This window comes from Juglans microcarpa x Juglans regia, chromosome 4D (assembly GCF_004785595.1).
Source record: "Juglans microcarpa x Juglans regia isolate MS1-56 chromosome 4D, Jm3101_v1.0, whole genome shotgun sequence".
Taxonomy (NCBI): Eukaryota; Viridiplantae; Streptophyta; class Magnoliopsida; order Fagales; family Juglandaceae; genus Juglans; species Juglans microcarpa x Juglans regia.
In genome coordinates, this window is record NC_054600.1 from 13,680,626 (window position 1) to 13,696,965 (window position 16,340).

General features: G+C 37.2%; 1 protein-coding gene across 1 annotated transcript in view; it reads right to left on the reverse strand.

Annotated features, from left to right (window-relative positions):
* LOC121259066 (protein ILITYHIA) overlaps positions 1 to 16,340 on the reverse strand; it is a 64,922-nt gene that overhangs the window by 17,050 nt on the left and 31,532 nt on the right. The window contains 13 exon segments of the mRNA XM_041160553.1: positions 3,820 to 3,993; positions 4,071 to 4,262; positions 4,350 to 4,460; positions 4,579 to 4,635; positions 4,727 to 4,849; positions 6,485 to 6,632; positions 6,736 to 6,813; positions 11,634 to 11,806; positions 12,397 to 12,513; positions 12,631 to 12,711; positions 12,956 to 13,078; positions 13,359 to 13,535; positions 13,606 to 13,770. Coding sequence (XP_041016487.1) covers positions 3,820 to 3,993; positions 4,071 to 4,262; positions 4,350 to 4,460; positions 4,579 to 4,635; positions 4,727 to 4,849; positions 6,485 to 6,632; positions 6,736 to 6,813; positions 11,634 to 11,806; positions 12,397 to 12,513; positions 12,631 to 12,711; positions 12,956 to 13,078; positions 13,359 to 13,535; positions 13,606 to 13,770 — 1,719 coding nt within the window.

A 16,340-nucleotide genomic window follows, 5' to 3' on the forward strand; every position in this document is an offset into this window, starting at 1 on the left:
TGGAAGATGGTCCCCATATGCGTCATGTGGTGTTTGTGGTAGGAGCACAACGAACGGACTTTGAAGACAGTGAGCGCAATGGCATGGATCTACATGATTTTCTTGTCTCTATTGCGCCTACTTAGATAGGCATACTTTCTGTATTTGTGTTGGGCTATGCCTATTTGTTGATTAATAATATTTATTTACTTATAAAAAAAAAAAGTTAAGCAAAATTCCTTTTCAACTTTGCACTTCTCACACCTACTCCTAGACATCAAATAATGTCCTCTTTTTATTCCACGAAACAAAAAATGACAACCAGACAAACTTGGCATTCAAACGCATCAATGCAAAAGCTAAGTACTAGATGATCTAGAGTTGATAATATGTTGTTCACTGGGATTTTTTTTTTTTTATAAGCAAAAAAAAAAAAAAAAAAAAAAAAAAATCCCAGAGCTATTCATTAGAATTCCAGAGCTACAGTATGACTATTGAATACTTTCACAATATAACCAAAAATATGACAACACGACAGAAGGTGCGAGTGTCTTTCCAAATATGTGTGCGTGTGGAGCTCCACTCACCCTGCCATATCATTTCTATAGTTTAAAAAAAAAAAAAAAATAAAGATCAGAAAAGTGTCATACCAACAGAGCTGTATGGTACCATGCAGTTCTGTATCGAATGGCAATGGGCAGAACCAAATTCCAACAGACCACTGAGATATACAAAAACTATTTGTACATCTAAACAAGAATGTGATATGTAAATGATATCTTAATTTATCTCCAAACATGCAATTCTGATCTTGCTCATATTTCACATAGACCATGTTTCCCAACTTAACCCTAATAGAAGGAATAATCATTCAGATTCCTTAACTGTTGGTAGCAAGATTTCTTCTGATCAAGCAGACATTCAACAACATATTGTAGAGTTTTACAAGTTATATAGCCAGCAGTTGCGTTGGAGGCTGAAGTTGGATGATCTCTTTTTTTAATTCATTGAAGGAATGGAAGCGTCGAAGCATTCTTTGGAGGAATCAGAGGTACTTGAAGTCTTGAAAGCTATTAATGGAGATAATGCCCCGGGCCTGGAAGGGTTTTGCTTAGCATTTTTCAGGATTGCTGGAAGGTATTAAAGGAATGTATTATGAATGATTTTCATGTATTCATGCTAAAGGCATGTTCAAAAGAAGTTTGAATGTAATCTTCATAACAACTAGTACTCAAAAAACAGGGATAGTTGATATCAAGGGGTTTCGTTCAATTAGCCTTGTCAATGGGTCATACAAGATAATTGCTAAGTTCTTTCAAATCAGTTAAGTATAGTTTTTGAGAAGATTATTTCAAAGCCACAAAATGCGTTTGTTAGAACTATTAAGATTTTAGGCTCAATGCCTATTGCCTAAGAATGTTTGGATAATAGGCTCAATTAAGGTGAGCCTCACCAAGAGTACTTTGCAAATTAGATAATGAGAACGCCAACAATTATTTTAATTAGGAATTTCTTCAATATCTTGCTAGGGCAATGTGGCTTTGGAGAAAAATGGTGAAAATCGGTAGGGTGATCCATTTTCCAAGCAAATTAGAAAAATGTTTGGATACTAGTCATCGTTGTCATGGATTCTCCAAGCAAAATGTTATCAGCAACCATTGATTGAGGGTTTTTTTCTGTGACATTTTTGTCAAGGCTAGTGATCTTGGTCTACTAAACATTTCTCACCTACTGTTTACAAACTATACCTTAATATTTTGCTGGACTAACTCAAGCCACCTTTGCTGCTTGAGGCCCTTTTTTACGCTTTGAAGTTGTTTTTGGATTGAAAATGAATTTGGCCAAGTCAGAGATTGTTCATATAGGTAATGTTTCTAATGTGGATGGTCTGGCTAGTACATTGGGGGTGAAAGGTATGAAATATCTTGCCCCTCCCCTTGAGTACCACTTTCAAGGACAAGTTTATCGAGAAGATTGAGAACCATTATGCTGCATGGAAGAGAATGTACTTGTCTGCAAGAACAATGATCACCTCCATCAAGAGCACTATTTCCTATTTGCTTACATATTTCTTGTATTTGTTTCCCCTTCCCACTAATGTCGCCAATCGAATAAAGAAGTTACAATAAGACATTTTATGAAGCAGACTAGTTGAAAAGTTCAAGTTTAATCAAGTAAAATGGGCAAAGGTGGCTCTCCAGTTTCTTAGGGAGCTTTAGGAGTTCAATACTTTCTTTTTATAGGGAAACTTTATTGATAATGGCAGGAGTTCAAAACTTGCTTTTTTTTCAATTAGGCCCTTTTAGGGCAGTGGCTTTGGCATTACCAACATTAAAGGGTGGTCTTGTGGAAAGTTGTAGTGGGCTCAAAATTTGGTAATGCCTGAGGTGCGTGCTGTTCTAAGGAGTTATATGGGCTGCATGTGAGAGAGATTGTGGAAAAATATCAGAAGGAAGAAGGGTTTCTTATAGTCATACTAGATTTGACGTGAGGGATGGCTTTAGGATCAGGTTCTGGCATAATTTATGGCATGTAGATAGGGCCATAATGAAGATTTCCGGGAGGCAGTCAATATTGCACGAGTGAAGGAAGCTTCAAAGGCTAAACTATTGGACTTCTTCAAGGGACCCCCAACAGAATTTTTGCATTTTTAGAGCAGCACATAACTGGAAGGTTGTCTTGACAGAAATTCTCAATTTCAGATACTCTGCTGGATTTTGATGGGGAGCTGCAGAAAAGATTTTTTGGAACCCTTCTAAGAAAAAGAAGCTCAGTGTGTAATCTTTCATTGAAGTTCTTATACCTGTCCATATATAATGCCAAATATACACATGCTAAAATTTTGTTCCTTGGAAAAGTAGTTGGTGAACTGTGGCTCCACAAGAGGGTGGCTTCTTTTGTGTGGATAACTGTTTTAAATATGATTCTCACTTTAGATAATTTAAGGAAAGAATAAATATATTTGCACTCATGTTTATTGACAAACCAAACACACTGTTGATGTGGAAGTACGGTGTCTGTCTTATCAGCTTAGATAAAAAATAAAAAAAAATAGAAAAAAAAAAGGTATTGGTATTTTGATCTTTACTATGCAAAAAAAGTAATAGGTCCCACGGTAAATAGTGTGTTCACACCATACTTGTAAATAGCATAACTATTAAGGAAAAGGTGTGTATAGGTCGTTAATCAGTGTTGTATGTGCTGAAGAACAGGAGAAGTAGTGGACAATCTTTCGCTCCATCGTGAAATCACAACTACTTTGTGGAACACACTTTCAATCCACTTGGAGTGGATTAGGTAATGCTTCTAAGTGTGGCAAATCTCAGCATCACTGTGAAGTTTTGTAGGAATTGTTTCCTTCTTGCCTAACATGGTGTCTATGGAGGGCACAAAACGATCAGCTTCGGAGACTATAAAAATCAATGGACAAACTCAAAGTCATGTTCATTAAAACTTTGGGCAGTCACTCATAATTGTGATACTGTCCTCAATATCAATATTTTCATCTTTTTCTTTCAATGTTTAGGTGTATATTTGAATATTCACTGTGTATAGAGATGTCACCACTTTTGACATTGAATAAATTACATTTACTTCAAAAAAAACTGCAATTCTTTCGCCCTTTTTTTTTTTTTTTTTTTTTTTTTTTGTAGAGAGGGGGGAGAGTGGAGATAGGCCTATTTCAAACATTTATCTGCATGTGTAAAGTATTCTTATACATCCCCAATTATAAGGCTGTGCAAAAGTATGTGGAAAACCCAATTAGATGGAAAGGAAATAAGCTACAATAATCAAATTAAAATAAATCAAAGTGAAGTAAATTTGGATAACAATTCTTACCTCACTCAACCCTTGAGCAGCTCCGGAGCGCTCAACATTACTATTATCAGATTTAAGTGTATCAAACAACCATGGAACAAGATCTAGGAAATTTTCTTCTCCCATCCCTCTTATAAGGGATCCAAGGGCCCTCGCTGCAACTGACCTAACTTCCGGAATAGGATCCACCAAAACCTGTTGCATTGAACCCACAAATGAGGATAGGCTTCCCTAAAAAGATCAAAATGTACAAAGTCTAGAAAAGAAGGTACCTTTTTCACTTCAGGAAGAAGCAACCCTATGTAAGGAATCATATCCTTTGGATCAGTAACCAAGGAGCACATATTTCCAACAATTTGCGCAGCTTTCTTTTTAGTATCAGCACTTCTCTCCCTTAGCCCTCTATGCACTATAGGTACCAAAAGGGCAAGGGAAGGGGCATCAATTGAATTAACAAAGGTCGTCTGCGAAGAGTCGATCATACCTTAGAGCAAGAACAAGATAGATGAACCTTAGGTGATTCATCACAAATTTTAAGTTGAAAAGCTTACTTGGAGTAGGATATCTAGCGAGTATTTTGTATGGTCATTGGGGTCAGTAAGACCCATTAAAAGAGTAGGAACAAGGGAAGATATTTCCGGATTCTTTATTACACTCCCAACCTAAGATTTGCACGAGAAAAATTTTGTAAAAGCATATAAAAAGTAACAGCATTAATAATTCACAATACAAATTACATACAAAACGTAACAGCATTAATAACCCACAACAAACAATAACCTGTTGAAGGGCCATTTGCCCTGCTGACTGGACTTTGGGATGGGTATCTGTCAAAACCTACAGTTAGAAGCAACAATAATGGTCAAGACCGCGTATGTTTATTTCAGAGAAAATAACTTAATAGTCAAAACTACAATTGTAGACAGACCTCCGTCAGTTTGGGCACAATCTTAGGGAGGCACTGAGATAGTTGCTGAGGAGCACAGTAAGCCATAGCACCAAGTAGTTGTACACTGCTTTGCTTTGTTCTCCAAGCTTTATCCTCAAGACCCTGAGAAGATATTTACATAATAAAATTACAACTTAAAAGCAAAAAATTACTAAATAAACCTAATATAACTTTAGCAGCAAGGGGTACATTTAAAAAATAATGACATTTTAAGGCCAGGATGAAACGAAAATGGGGTGGGCAGAAGAGATTACATTTGTCAAAGGGCATTAGAATTACTTTGTCCAGAATTCACCCTATACGAGGTGGAAAATGATTCAATGGTAAAGTTATGGCACAATATGTGGTGTGGAGATCTTCTTAGGAGGGATTTTTTCTGGCTTTTGGATCAAAGATCCTTCGATGGCAGACAATTTGCAGATTTCAAATGGCTTTAATCAATAAGTAGAATGTATTACAGCAGGCGGTATTGAGAGGTTAAGCTCTTTGCTTCATTCTATGATCGGTTTTACTCTATTCAGTTGCGACAGGGAAGTGAAGACGGGATGTGCTGGGCTCTCCCAAAATAGGGGTGAGACCAATAATTATAGTAAGACTGTCTGTGTCCCCTATGAAGATATAAATACGCCCCTAAGCAAGCTAATGTGATTAATTATCATGGTCAACACCTGGTATTTAGTAAAATAAATGATCATAAATTTCATTTAGATTAACTTTTCATGATCATAAAGTAAATAACTAAAATGTAGAAAAATTAAATGACAGTAAATTTCATTTAGATTAACTTTTTATGCATATCTATGGATGGGCCACAATTATAGTTTTAGTAAATTTGGATGCTCTAATTGTAAATTACTAATCCAAGAGTGTAATTTCAAATCAAAGGTGTTAAGATTTATAATTAGTTGGATTTTATAAGTTCAAGTTTTTTAATGATCAAAAGAGGTGACGGCCAGGTATAAATGAGAAACACCCATTCAGAAAACCAAAAAAGGGTAATAAAATCCTAAAAACTAGAAGGAAAAAAAAAACCACTAAAATAAGCAACTATCCATTTATAGTGTGTTTACAGAAAACAGTCTTGAAGATTCACCAAGGTCTTTTCCTTAATCCCAAAACTCCCCTCGAATATTCTCTCATGATGCACAACAATAAACAACCCGAAATCATCCTCAACACTTCACTCTAAGGACAAGTAAGCCTCCCTTTCCAACAAACCAACAAATCCACCACATTGCAGGGCATGACACTTTACTTCTAATGAGTGATGGAAAAATTTATTTATAACGCGAAAGGCATCTTGGATGTACACAAGAAGACCAAATTAATAAAAATCAAAACGATACCAGGTAATCATGAAGACTCAGCCCAACAAAATATATGGCCTTCCCAGGCGAGTGGAGTATTTTCTTTTCTTTTCTTTTTTTGTGATAAATAGTATTGAAGAAGAAAATTTTAAGCTCTTCTACTATAGTGTGGAAGAGCTTGGAGGCTCATTGCTTCATTTCTGATGTGGTGCTAATGGATGAAACGAAATATGCAAAACTTCATAGATTGCAAGAAGATAATGAATGAACTTCATTCCATAGTACTAAAAAAGGTGTCAATTGTGTCAGGTTGTAGTGGATGGTGAGATACATTTGAACCATAGGTACAAATTTTTAATTTGACAACGAAATACATTTGAACGTGTACCTAATAACAGTTATAGAAAGTATTGGATAGTGAAATAAGAACCTTTAAAAGAGACGGAAGGACAAGCTTCACCCCCTGAGCACTAAGTTGAGACATCATTGCACGGGCGGCACACTCAGCAGCCTCACGAACTGCTATAACTTGATCAGAGAAAGAGACCAAAAGTAACGGCAACATTTGAATCACATACCTAGACAGATATCAGTCGAGACCATAAGAGGGGAAATGATATAAGTCAACAATTGGAATGGTGAAGAACTCACACTTCTGACCATGAAGAACTGCCTACTTACGGTTCATATAATCTTCCAAGCGTTTCACAGAGGCACTCGAATCCCAATAGAGCTCCTTCACGACATTTAGCAGAATTCCTGCAGTTAAAATGCCAGATCAATAACAAGTAAATTACTAACCTTCAAGAACCAAAGACTTGAGAAAATAAACTAAAATGCAGTCTCCTAGGATGTGGCCAAAAGATCATGATCAATATTAAAGGCTCATATTTGGAATTACAAAAAGCGGGCCCACCTATACAATCGAATCTCAAGAGAAAGCCAATCCGCTATACATCAACAGACATAATTTCATAATCAATGAAAGTGCAACTCAGAACTCCTTTTAACTGATGAAACAAATTAGTTGGTCATAATATAGGATGGTCTTCTAGGAAGCAACATAGACCAGCTTGGTCTGACTTATTGATCTTTTTTATCTATAAACAAAATTTTATTGAAAATAAGAGTAGGCACGAACCCAAGTAACGGGACATATACAAGAGCGCGTGACCTACGCATGAAAATCTAGTGATACAAGAAATTTGTGAAAGTTCATTCCCCTAAAATGGATTACAATCGACCAATGGAGAAAAAAATTCAAAAAGAAAGTTTTAAGCTCATCCATTGACCGCTCAAGATCTTCAAAACTTCATTCTGTTACTCTCCCTCCAAAGACACTACCATAGGCATAACGAGACCAACTTTCAAATTGCTACAATATGTAAATTACCCCCAAAGGCCTCTACAAGATGCTAGGAGATCAATCACCTTTCTCGGCATCCTACAAGCTAGTCCCACTCTAGCAAAGAAGTCATTCCATAGGGTCATAGCAATCTCACAATAAAGTAGTGAATAGCCAACAGACTCCCAACTTCTTTTGCCCATGCAACACCAATCCATGACAATGATTCGGTTTTCCCTTATGTTGTCCAATGTCAGGATGCTCCCCAAGGAAGCAGTCCATACAAAAAAGATTGCATTTGCAAGAGCCTGTCTTCCAAATGCTCTTCAGTTCATGTTATTCATGCTTAGGGACTTGTAGAATGAACAGATGGTGAACTTCCCTATCTTGGAGGAGCACCAAGAAATTTTATCTTCACCCCCCCCCCCCCCCCCCCCCCCTCCTTCATTCTAGTAGAGTACACACATTGTAACTCCGAAAAGGCATCCGCTTCCCAATCTTGAGCATCTCTAAAAAAGTCTAGAAGATCCACATCTAGGCTTCCAGCACCCATGCTATACCAAATATTTCTGGATAAGCTTCCTTGAGTGCCCTGTCGCCACACCATATCTCATGCCAGAATTTAATTATGCACCCATAACCCAACCCAAAGCGGGTATGTTTAAAAACTTTATCCCATTCTCTTCTTACATGCTTCCAAAGTATTTGAACTACAACCTCCCCATGCCTCATCGTACTTTGATTTTATGACGGTCCTCCACAACGCCCCCCTTTCTTGTTAGTATCTCAATAACCATTTACCCAAGAAAGCTCTGTTAAAAATCTGCAAATTCCAGATTCCAAATCGAACTTATGAAATCAGGTAGCACACCACAATTCATTTTACTAAATGCAATTTAAATTCATCGGCTAATGGCTATGCCCCCAACCCCCCCCCCCCCCCCCCCCCCCCCAAAAAAAAAAAAATAATAATAATAATAATAAGCTAACTTTGGATAAGTACATCCACTTCCAACTAGTCAATTTCTGCCCCATTTTCTTCAACACATCATCCCAAATAGATTTCAATTTGAAAGGAGCACCCAATGGGAGGCCAAGATATTTCATTGGTAAGGAAGATATCTTGCACCTCAGGATGGAAGCCATACTCTCCATGTTAAGAGCATTCCCCACCTGAACTACTTCTGACCTAGCTAGGTTCACCTTCAATCCAGAAACCGCTTCAAAGCGAAGAAGCAGAGCCCTCAAGGTTCAGACATGATCATGGCTGGCCCAAAAAAGATAACAGTATTTCCAGCAAATAAAAGATGGAATAGGTTGATCTCCCTCACTGAGAATCCAGATGGAATCCACCCTCCAGGACACCTGAAATCATCTTGCTAAAAACTTCCATTAAAAAGAACAATAGTAATGGGAGATAAAGGATCACCTTGCCTCAAACCCCAGGAGCATTTAAAAAAGTCCATTGGTGTGCCATTCACCAAGATAGAGAAACATGCAGCAGAGATACAATGCTTAATCCTTGAACACCATTTCACACCGAAACCACATCTCTTGAGAATATGAAGCAAGAATCTCCATTGACTCAATCGTAGGCCTTCTCCATGTCTAGCTTGCATAGAAGCCCCGACTCACCCGACTTATTGACTTATTCAAAGCAACCTAAACTGGGCTGCACCTCAGTAGTATAAAACTGCTTAAAAATTACTTTTTTTTTATCGGTAAACAAATTTTTATTGATCAAAAGAGAGACAGAAAATGCCAAGTATACGGGACATATACATGAGCAAATTTATGTCTAGTTTAGAGATACAAAGAAATCATGAAAAGACCTGCCATGAAAATCAATTACAATTGACCAATGGAGTAAAGTATTGAAAAACAAAATTCTAAGCTCTTCCATTGATCTCTCTTGATCTTCAAAGCATCTTGCGTTCCGCTCCCTCCAAATGCACCATCATGCACCACCATAGACATATAGGTAACATCTGTGAATTTTCAGATATTTGATTCTGAAAATTCATAGATGCGCACTAAATGAGATTGCACAGTTTTGTGTGGAAAACAAACATCCAAGAAATTTGTTTTTTTAAATTTGGCACAATACGAGTTGCACACTCATTTGGTAGCACTCTTTTTAAATTTAGCCTAACATACTCAGGCAGCACTCTTTTTAAAATTAGCCTAACATACCCATGAAATATCAGTATCCCGGCACCAAGAACCTTCGAGTAGTTTGTGGAGGATGATCCTAGGCTATTTGTTGGTGGTGTATTTGGAGTGAAAGGAACAATCGGAGCTCCAAAGGTAAAGAAAGGATAGTGGCAGATCTTCAGGATTGCTTTTTTCAAACATCTTATCATTGGATAAGTAATATGTAACTTACCAAAATTACCTCCATAATTTACTTTCCAGAACCCATCACCAATGTGAAGAGAGAGACGGAGAGGCCATTCCCAATTCTTCAACTAGGTCTTTCAAAGCCCTACCATTTTTCTCCTCAGGACTATTATAAAACCATGTCAACCTACTTATCAAAAAAAATAAAACCAGGTCAACCTACAACCCCATGCTCCACAAGCCAAGACCAAGCATAATTGTTCGAGCATCCCGAGGCGAATGTGCTCTGTTTCTGGCATCATAAGATTTAATAAACTCCAGCTGCCTCTCTGCTAGGAGCAATGCTTTCACAGTGAATAATAACCAGCTGAGACTGATTCAAGCCAGAGAGACACAGATGATACCGCTACTTCTCAAAATAATTTAGAGTACTAACAATTTCCTTTCAGCCCTTCACACAAATGAATTTGATTCTACCATAAATTCACTTGAATAGCCCGTAAGGAATGAGAGAAAACTGGTTCACTGGGAAAAAGAATGAAAACTAGGAAAAAACCCAAGGATTTCCAATGGCGACTCTGAATGCTGTCAAACAACTTTCCAATCAGCAAACAAAAGAAGCCAGTTGAATATTAAAGCTTTCATATCTGTGAAGCACTATTCGTCAATTCTTGCTGATATGACAAATACAAAAAAGAGACCTGAACTCGTATACCATAAAAAATAAAAGTAAAAAACTTATGAAAGCATGATCAGAGAAGCCCTTTCTCACTTGATTGGATTACTCGCATATCTGATCAGGATTTTGTAAAATACTTTCAAGTAGAAAAATAATCGGTAGGCCTTTAGGTTAGTTTCTCTCTTATTTTGTGGGTAGGGCAGGACTCACGAGTAACACCTTCCTGTTTCCAGCGATCATCTCCAACATATAGATGCTCAAAAACATACAGGTTTTGGGTGACCAAACATCTGAAAACAAAGTGAGGACTCATGACTAAAAGAATGAGAATTTGATTTGGGTTTCAAATGATGGAATATTGACACGTTTTAGATTGCTGGAAGCTAGAAAAATGTCATACACTTTTCAGCAGCAGCAGGTCCACTGTAGGGTTTTGGGAGATAAAGTTGATAGAAATCAAAGAGCAGGCAAAAAATCAGATAATAATCTATTCATCATACCTAGTTTGCTTAAGCATCATACCTTAGAGAAGGATCATGTGTTCCACAGACCTCGAGAGCATAATTCCAGAAAAATTTCCAGATCACTATTCTCTCTCTACTTAAAGAACCCCTATCTGATCCGTAACAAACCACTCAAAATACACACTAAAAAGCAATTTAGGATGTAATGGTCCTAACATAAGACCAATGCCCAGAAACATATAAATTGCAAGAACCTTAACTCCAAAATTAAAATATATCTAAACTAATTAACATTGGCAGGAGTGCAATGCTAGAACCTTTGAAGATGGCTAGAGGACAATGTTAAAGAGTTAATAGGCATTATCATCTCAATAGTTTTTTTTTTTTTATAAGTATTATCATCTCAATAGTTGGACCACTGCTGACAACAATTCTCAACTTAGTTTCTAGATTTAGGAGTCTTTTTCTTTTCCATCTACTAATTAGTACGGTATGATGTCTTGTATACTTCTTGTGTACAATATTTGCCCTCTACACTATTAATGAGATTTACTTATCAAAACAAAATAGCAACAACATTTGCCACCATCTCAAATAGTGAAGAAAAAATAATATTTGCAGTAACAACAGCTGAAGAGATAACAATATCAACTCCTTGTATCCTGCAGTCATATTTGCAAGCGGAAACAACGCTATCCAAATTATATGAAATGGTACAATCAGCCGCCTACAAAACAAATGAATCCCTAACCTGTCTGCAAGACCTTCCCTTAGTATAGCCACGATACCATACTTCTTCAAGCAAGAAATTCCAAACCCCTTAACCACACCTGCCAGTCCAAAAGCTGCTCCGCGGCGTTCACCATACTTGTCACTCTTCATCAATTTATCCAACAGCCTGGATATTAGAGCAGGTGCATCATCCTAATGCATGAAAAAAAAAGTTAGGAAATGAAAAAAAATGGCTCTGGTCCAAGTTGAAGGTTTAAAACCTCATATTAGACAATTTTAACCTTCTGAAAATCAATCATAAAAACAATAATTGTAGCAGCATTTGAGGTTAAACAAAGTGCTGAAAAGTGATAATGCGACCTTATTTGGAATTTTTCCGTCTTATGCGAATACCATCACATATTACAAATGCAAACTGGTAATAAAAGCCATGGCAGATTTTTCTTCCTACTTCTTTTCTCTTCTTTTCCAGAGCCCTTCTTGTTGGGCATTAATAACCATGTTACAGATTATTGCATTGCCTAAAGACCAGCTAAACCTATCAATTACATACAGACAGCAACAGCTAGTCATGCAATGTTTTTCTACTTTTGCAGGTCTAGTCATGTCACGTCATTACTCATACATGTAACGTGAAAACAAATTTTCCTATTTAGGAGAATCAACAATCAGTGGGATACCATCTCTGTAGGGACATCTAGCTTATAAGGCTTAACCTCGTAAGTATTAAAAAGGAAAGTAAAAAATTTTAATTAATATCTATAATCACCCCTTTGACATACATGCTTTGACTGCATTAGTGGAGATAGGCACGTCGAGACTGCCCGTTGAACAGCTTCTGATGGTGTGTTTAGCACATCCAACAACTTCTCAACAACAGTATGAACTTTTGGATCATCCTGTTCAAAAACATTTTTTCTACTATGTTATTGATAGGTATTTCAAAGGCAGTTTATTAAAATTAACTTTGTAACTAAAAAACAACGGTCAATTCCCCAAAATGGTAAGCTTCACACCTTTGCCAAATGTTTTGCCAGAGCTCCAGTGAAGATAACCACACCCTCACGAACTAAATCATATGTTTCTTCATCTGTTGCCTATGAGAAAGCAAATTAATCATACTAGATGTCACAAAAGGTTCTGACTTATATTAATATGTGACAGCTGTAATTCATGCCATGCAAAATATAAGTGATTAATAATTTGATAACAAATGCGGAGTTCCGATCACAGTGTGGATAAAAGTATTTATGATCACATCGCACCAGACAACAAAAAGTATAAACAAAAAATAATGAAAATTAATTCAAACAAGCATTGCTAATCCAAAAGAACGCTAACCGTTTTGTTTAAGTAGTTCTCAAAAATTGGAAACAACAACGACACATTCTCTCTCCCATGCTTGTCAATAATCAAGATACCAGCATTAATCATTCTTCCCCTAACATCTGCATTAGGATCAGCCTGCAGAACCAAAAGGATCTTTCTAGTAAATTCCAAGCTTTAAAGATGACACAAAATACTTATCAACAGAAAAATTAACTAAAAAAAAAAGAAAAAAATAATAATAATCATAATTTTTTTACAAGTCTAATAAAAATAATAAGAAGAAGAAGAAGAAGAACTCTAAAATCTAAAATCCCTTTTTCCTTTTGGCAACAACTCCAAAAACATATAAATTAAGATTAGATGCGTTGAGAAGAATAAGGAAAGTTTCGTGCTCAAAGAACAGTGAAGATCTTACTAGTGCTCTTGATATGAGAAATGTCATAACAACAGGAAGGTCTTTGGTCCTAAGAACGTCAGCAGAAGAATGTAATGCCAATGCTATTCCTTGTCGACACAACCAACCAGCATCAATATGTTCATCTCCAAAACCAGCATCACGGATATACAAAGAAAATAAAGATGATAGCGATTCCTGAAAATATTATCAAAACATAAGAAAACTACATTGCTAAGGCAGGATGCAAGTTTCATATCCAACTAACCTGTATACAATCTGGGTGTTCATCCAAAGCAGCAGATAATGCCTCTGCAGAAGCCAAGCGGACATTATAATTGCAATGCGAAAGCGCCTTGAAAATTCCTGAATAGTCTGTCCCAAAATCATGCCCATAGCGATCCCACAAATCTTCTGCCGCTTCTGCAATTAACTGAAACAAGAAGAAGATCAAGATAACAACGTGAAGAACAAGAAGAAGATCAAAGATAACATAAGATTGAAACGAAGAAAAACAGAACCACTGATACAGGAAAGATATTGTTTTTTTTTTATAAGTAATAATCTTTATTGATGTGAATGAAATTAGGCAGTGCCCAAGTACACAGGAAATATACTAAGAGAGGCACCTAATTACATTCTAATAGACTAGAAAGAAGATAAGAACTCATGAACATTCCCTCCCCTCAATACAATCGCAGAAAACCACTGGAAAATAGAGAATACAAAAAAGTTCCAGATTTCCCCCATTGCACGCTCCTTGTTATTAAAACATCTGTCATTCCTTTCCAACCATAAACACCACATTAAGCACAAAGGAATCATCCGCCACACGGCTGCTAATTGGGCACTACTATGAGACCTATTCCAGCATGCTAATAGGTCCACCACACTCTTGGGCATAGCCCAACTTAGCCCAGCTCTAGTAAGAATACCAGCCCAAAGCTCCCCAGCCACCTCACAATGTAAGAGCAAGTGATCTACCGATTCTCCACTTTTTTTACACATGTAGCACCACTCCATGATCACCATACCTCGTTTTCTTAAATTGTCAACCGTCAATATCTTCCCATGAGCAGCTGTCCAAGTGAAAAAAGCAACTTTAGAAGGCACTAACACCTTCCATATACTCTTCCATGGAAAGAAAGTGGGCTGTAGGACTGTCAAAGCCTTATAGAAAGATTTAACAGTAAACTTCTCTTTCCTCGTGTGAGTCCACAACATACGGTCTCCCCCATTGACCCCTAACTTTGCTGAATATAAGTAATTGTAAAACTCTGCCAGCTCTTCTAATTCCCAGTCCAGAGCATTTCTTGTAAAAGTGACATTCCAAGTGACCATCCCATTGGCACGACATAGAACTTCTGAAACTGGGGCTTGCTGATTTCCAGCCAATTAAAAGCACCTAGGAAAGCCAGGCAAAGAGGACTCTCCCCACTCCATACATCGAACCAAAAGCGGGTACGTGTTCCATCACCCACCTCAAACTTAAGATGTTTTTCAAAGGTATTCCACCCCTTCCTTATGAATTTCCACAGGCTTACTCCGTAAGTCCCCCTACCCTCCTTAGAGCACCATTCCCCCCACTCACAACCATACTTATGATCAATAACCTCTCTCCACAGCGAATTCCCTTCCTTATGATACCTCCACAGCCACTTCCCTAAGAGTGCCTTGTTGAAAACACACAAGTTTCGTACCCCTAACCCCCCATTCGCCAATGGACAGCTCACCCTTTGCCAACTCACAAGGTGAAATTTGGATTCCTCCCCCATACCACCCCACAAAAAAGCTCTAAACAACTTTTCTAACCGGTTTGCCACACCCACCGGTAATGGAAATAGAGAAAGATAGTAAGTGGGAAGGTTGGAAAGAGTGCTTTTAATAAGGGTTAATCTCCCCCCTCTCGATAGATATAGCCGTTTCCATCCTGAAAGTCGTTGCTCAACCTTCTCTACCACCCCATCCCAAAGATATTGTTACTAAGTGTAGATATTTCTACACCATTTGTGACGTCCAAAGATCAACTTGCAAGGATGCTCTCTCACTCTTTTTGGTCATAATTGGTTGGAACATGATATATATGTTCCAGCTTGAGGGTAGTGCTAGATGTGCTCTTGTAATATAGCATACCATGTAAGAAAATCCTCATCCATTGTATTGTTTTTGCAACATGTAGGTTTGATGAGTGCATAGTAGAGTGAGTTATTGACACATCGCCTTTTTCTTTCAGTGAACTCTAGTTCTTGACTTGTGCATTCACCTCATATTTTAGGTAGCTGTGGAAATAGAAAATTAAACCATTTCCTGCTCAGCTGAGTAAATCAGCAAGCCAAGAACCCTTTTCCAAACTGGTTAACTCGACAAGCAAAAGAAACTCGATAATGTCCTCCTGTGCTTAGTCCGCGACAAAAGAAAGTGCATACTATATAAGTGACAAAAGAAAGTACATTCATAGAGTCCAAACAAACTAGTACATGTAACTACTATATACATATATAGGCATATTTTGAAATTAACTTTACTAACATCAAGGATAGCATGAAAATGGTGTCAGCTTTACAAATTTTGGCATAGTAGTAGATTGGCATTGCATGTATAAGAAAACTCAAGTGCATTTCTCATAACAGCCCTTCTATTGAATTCTTTTTTCTTTCTAGAATGGCTTTATCATCAGCCTCAAGAACAAATGTGAGACACTAAATTCCACTAAGGCCTCATCTGTTTTCACAGATGAGATGAGATGAGATAAGTTGAGATAAAAGTTGAAAGTTGAATAAAATATTGTTAGAATATATTTTTTTAATATTATTTTTGTTTTGAAATTTGAAAAAGTTGAATTGTTTATTTTATTTTGTATGGGAATTTGGAAAAGTTGTAATGATTAGATGAGATGAGATGAGATGAGTTGAGAAGTTTCCTAAAAACAAACGAAGCCTTATGCCACCCGTAGTTACATGTACTTACTTTGTTTGGACTCCATACCCAGCCACCCCTAGCATT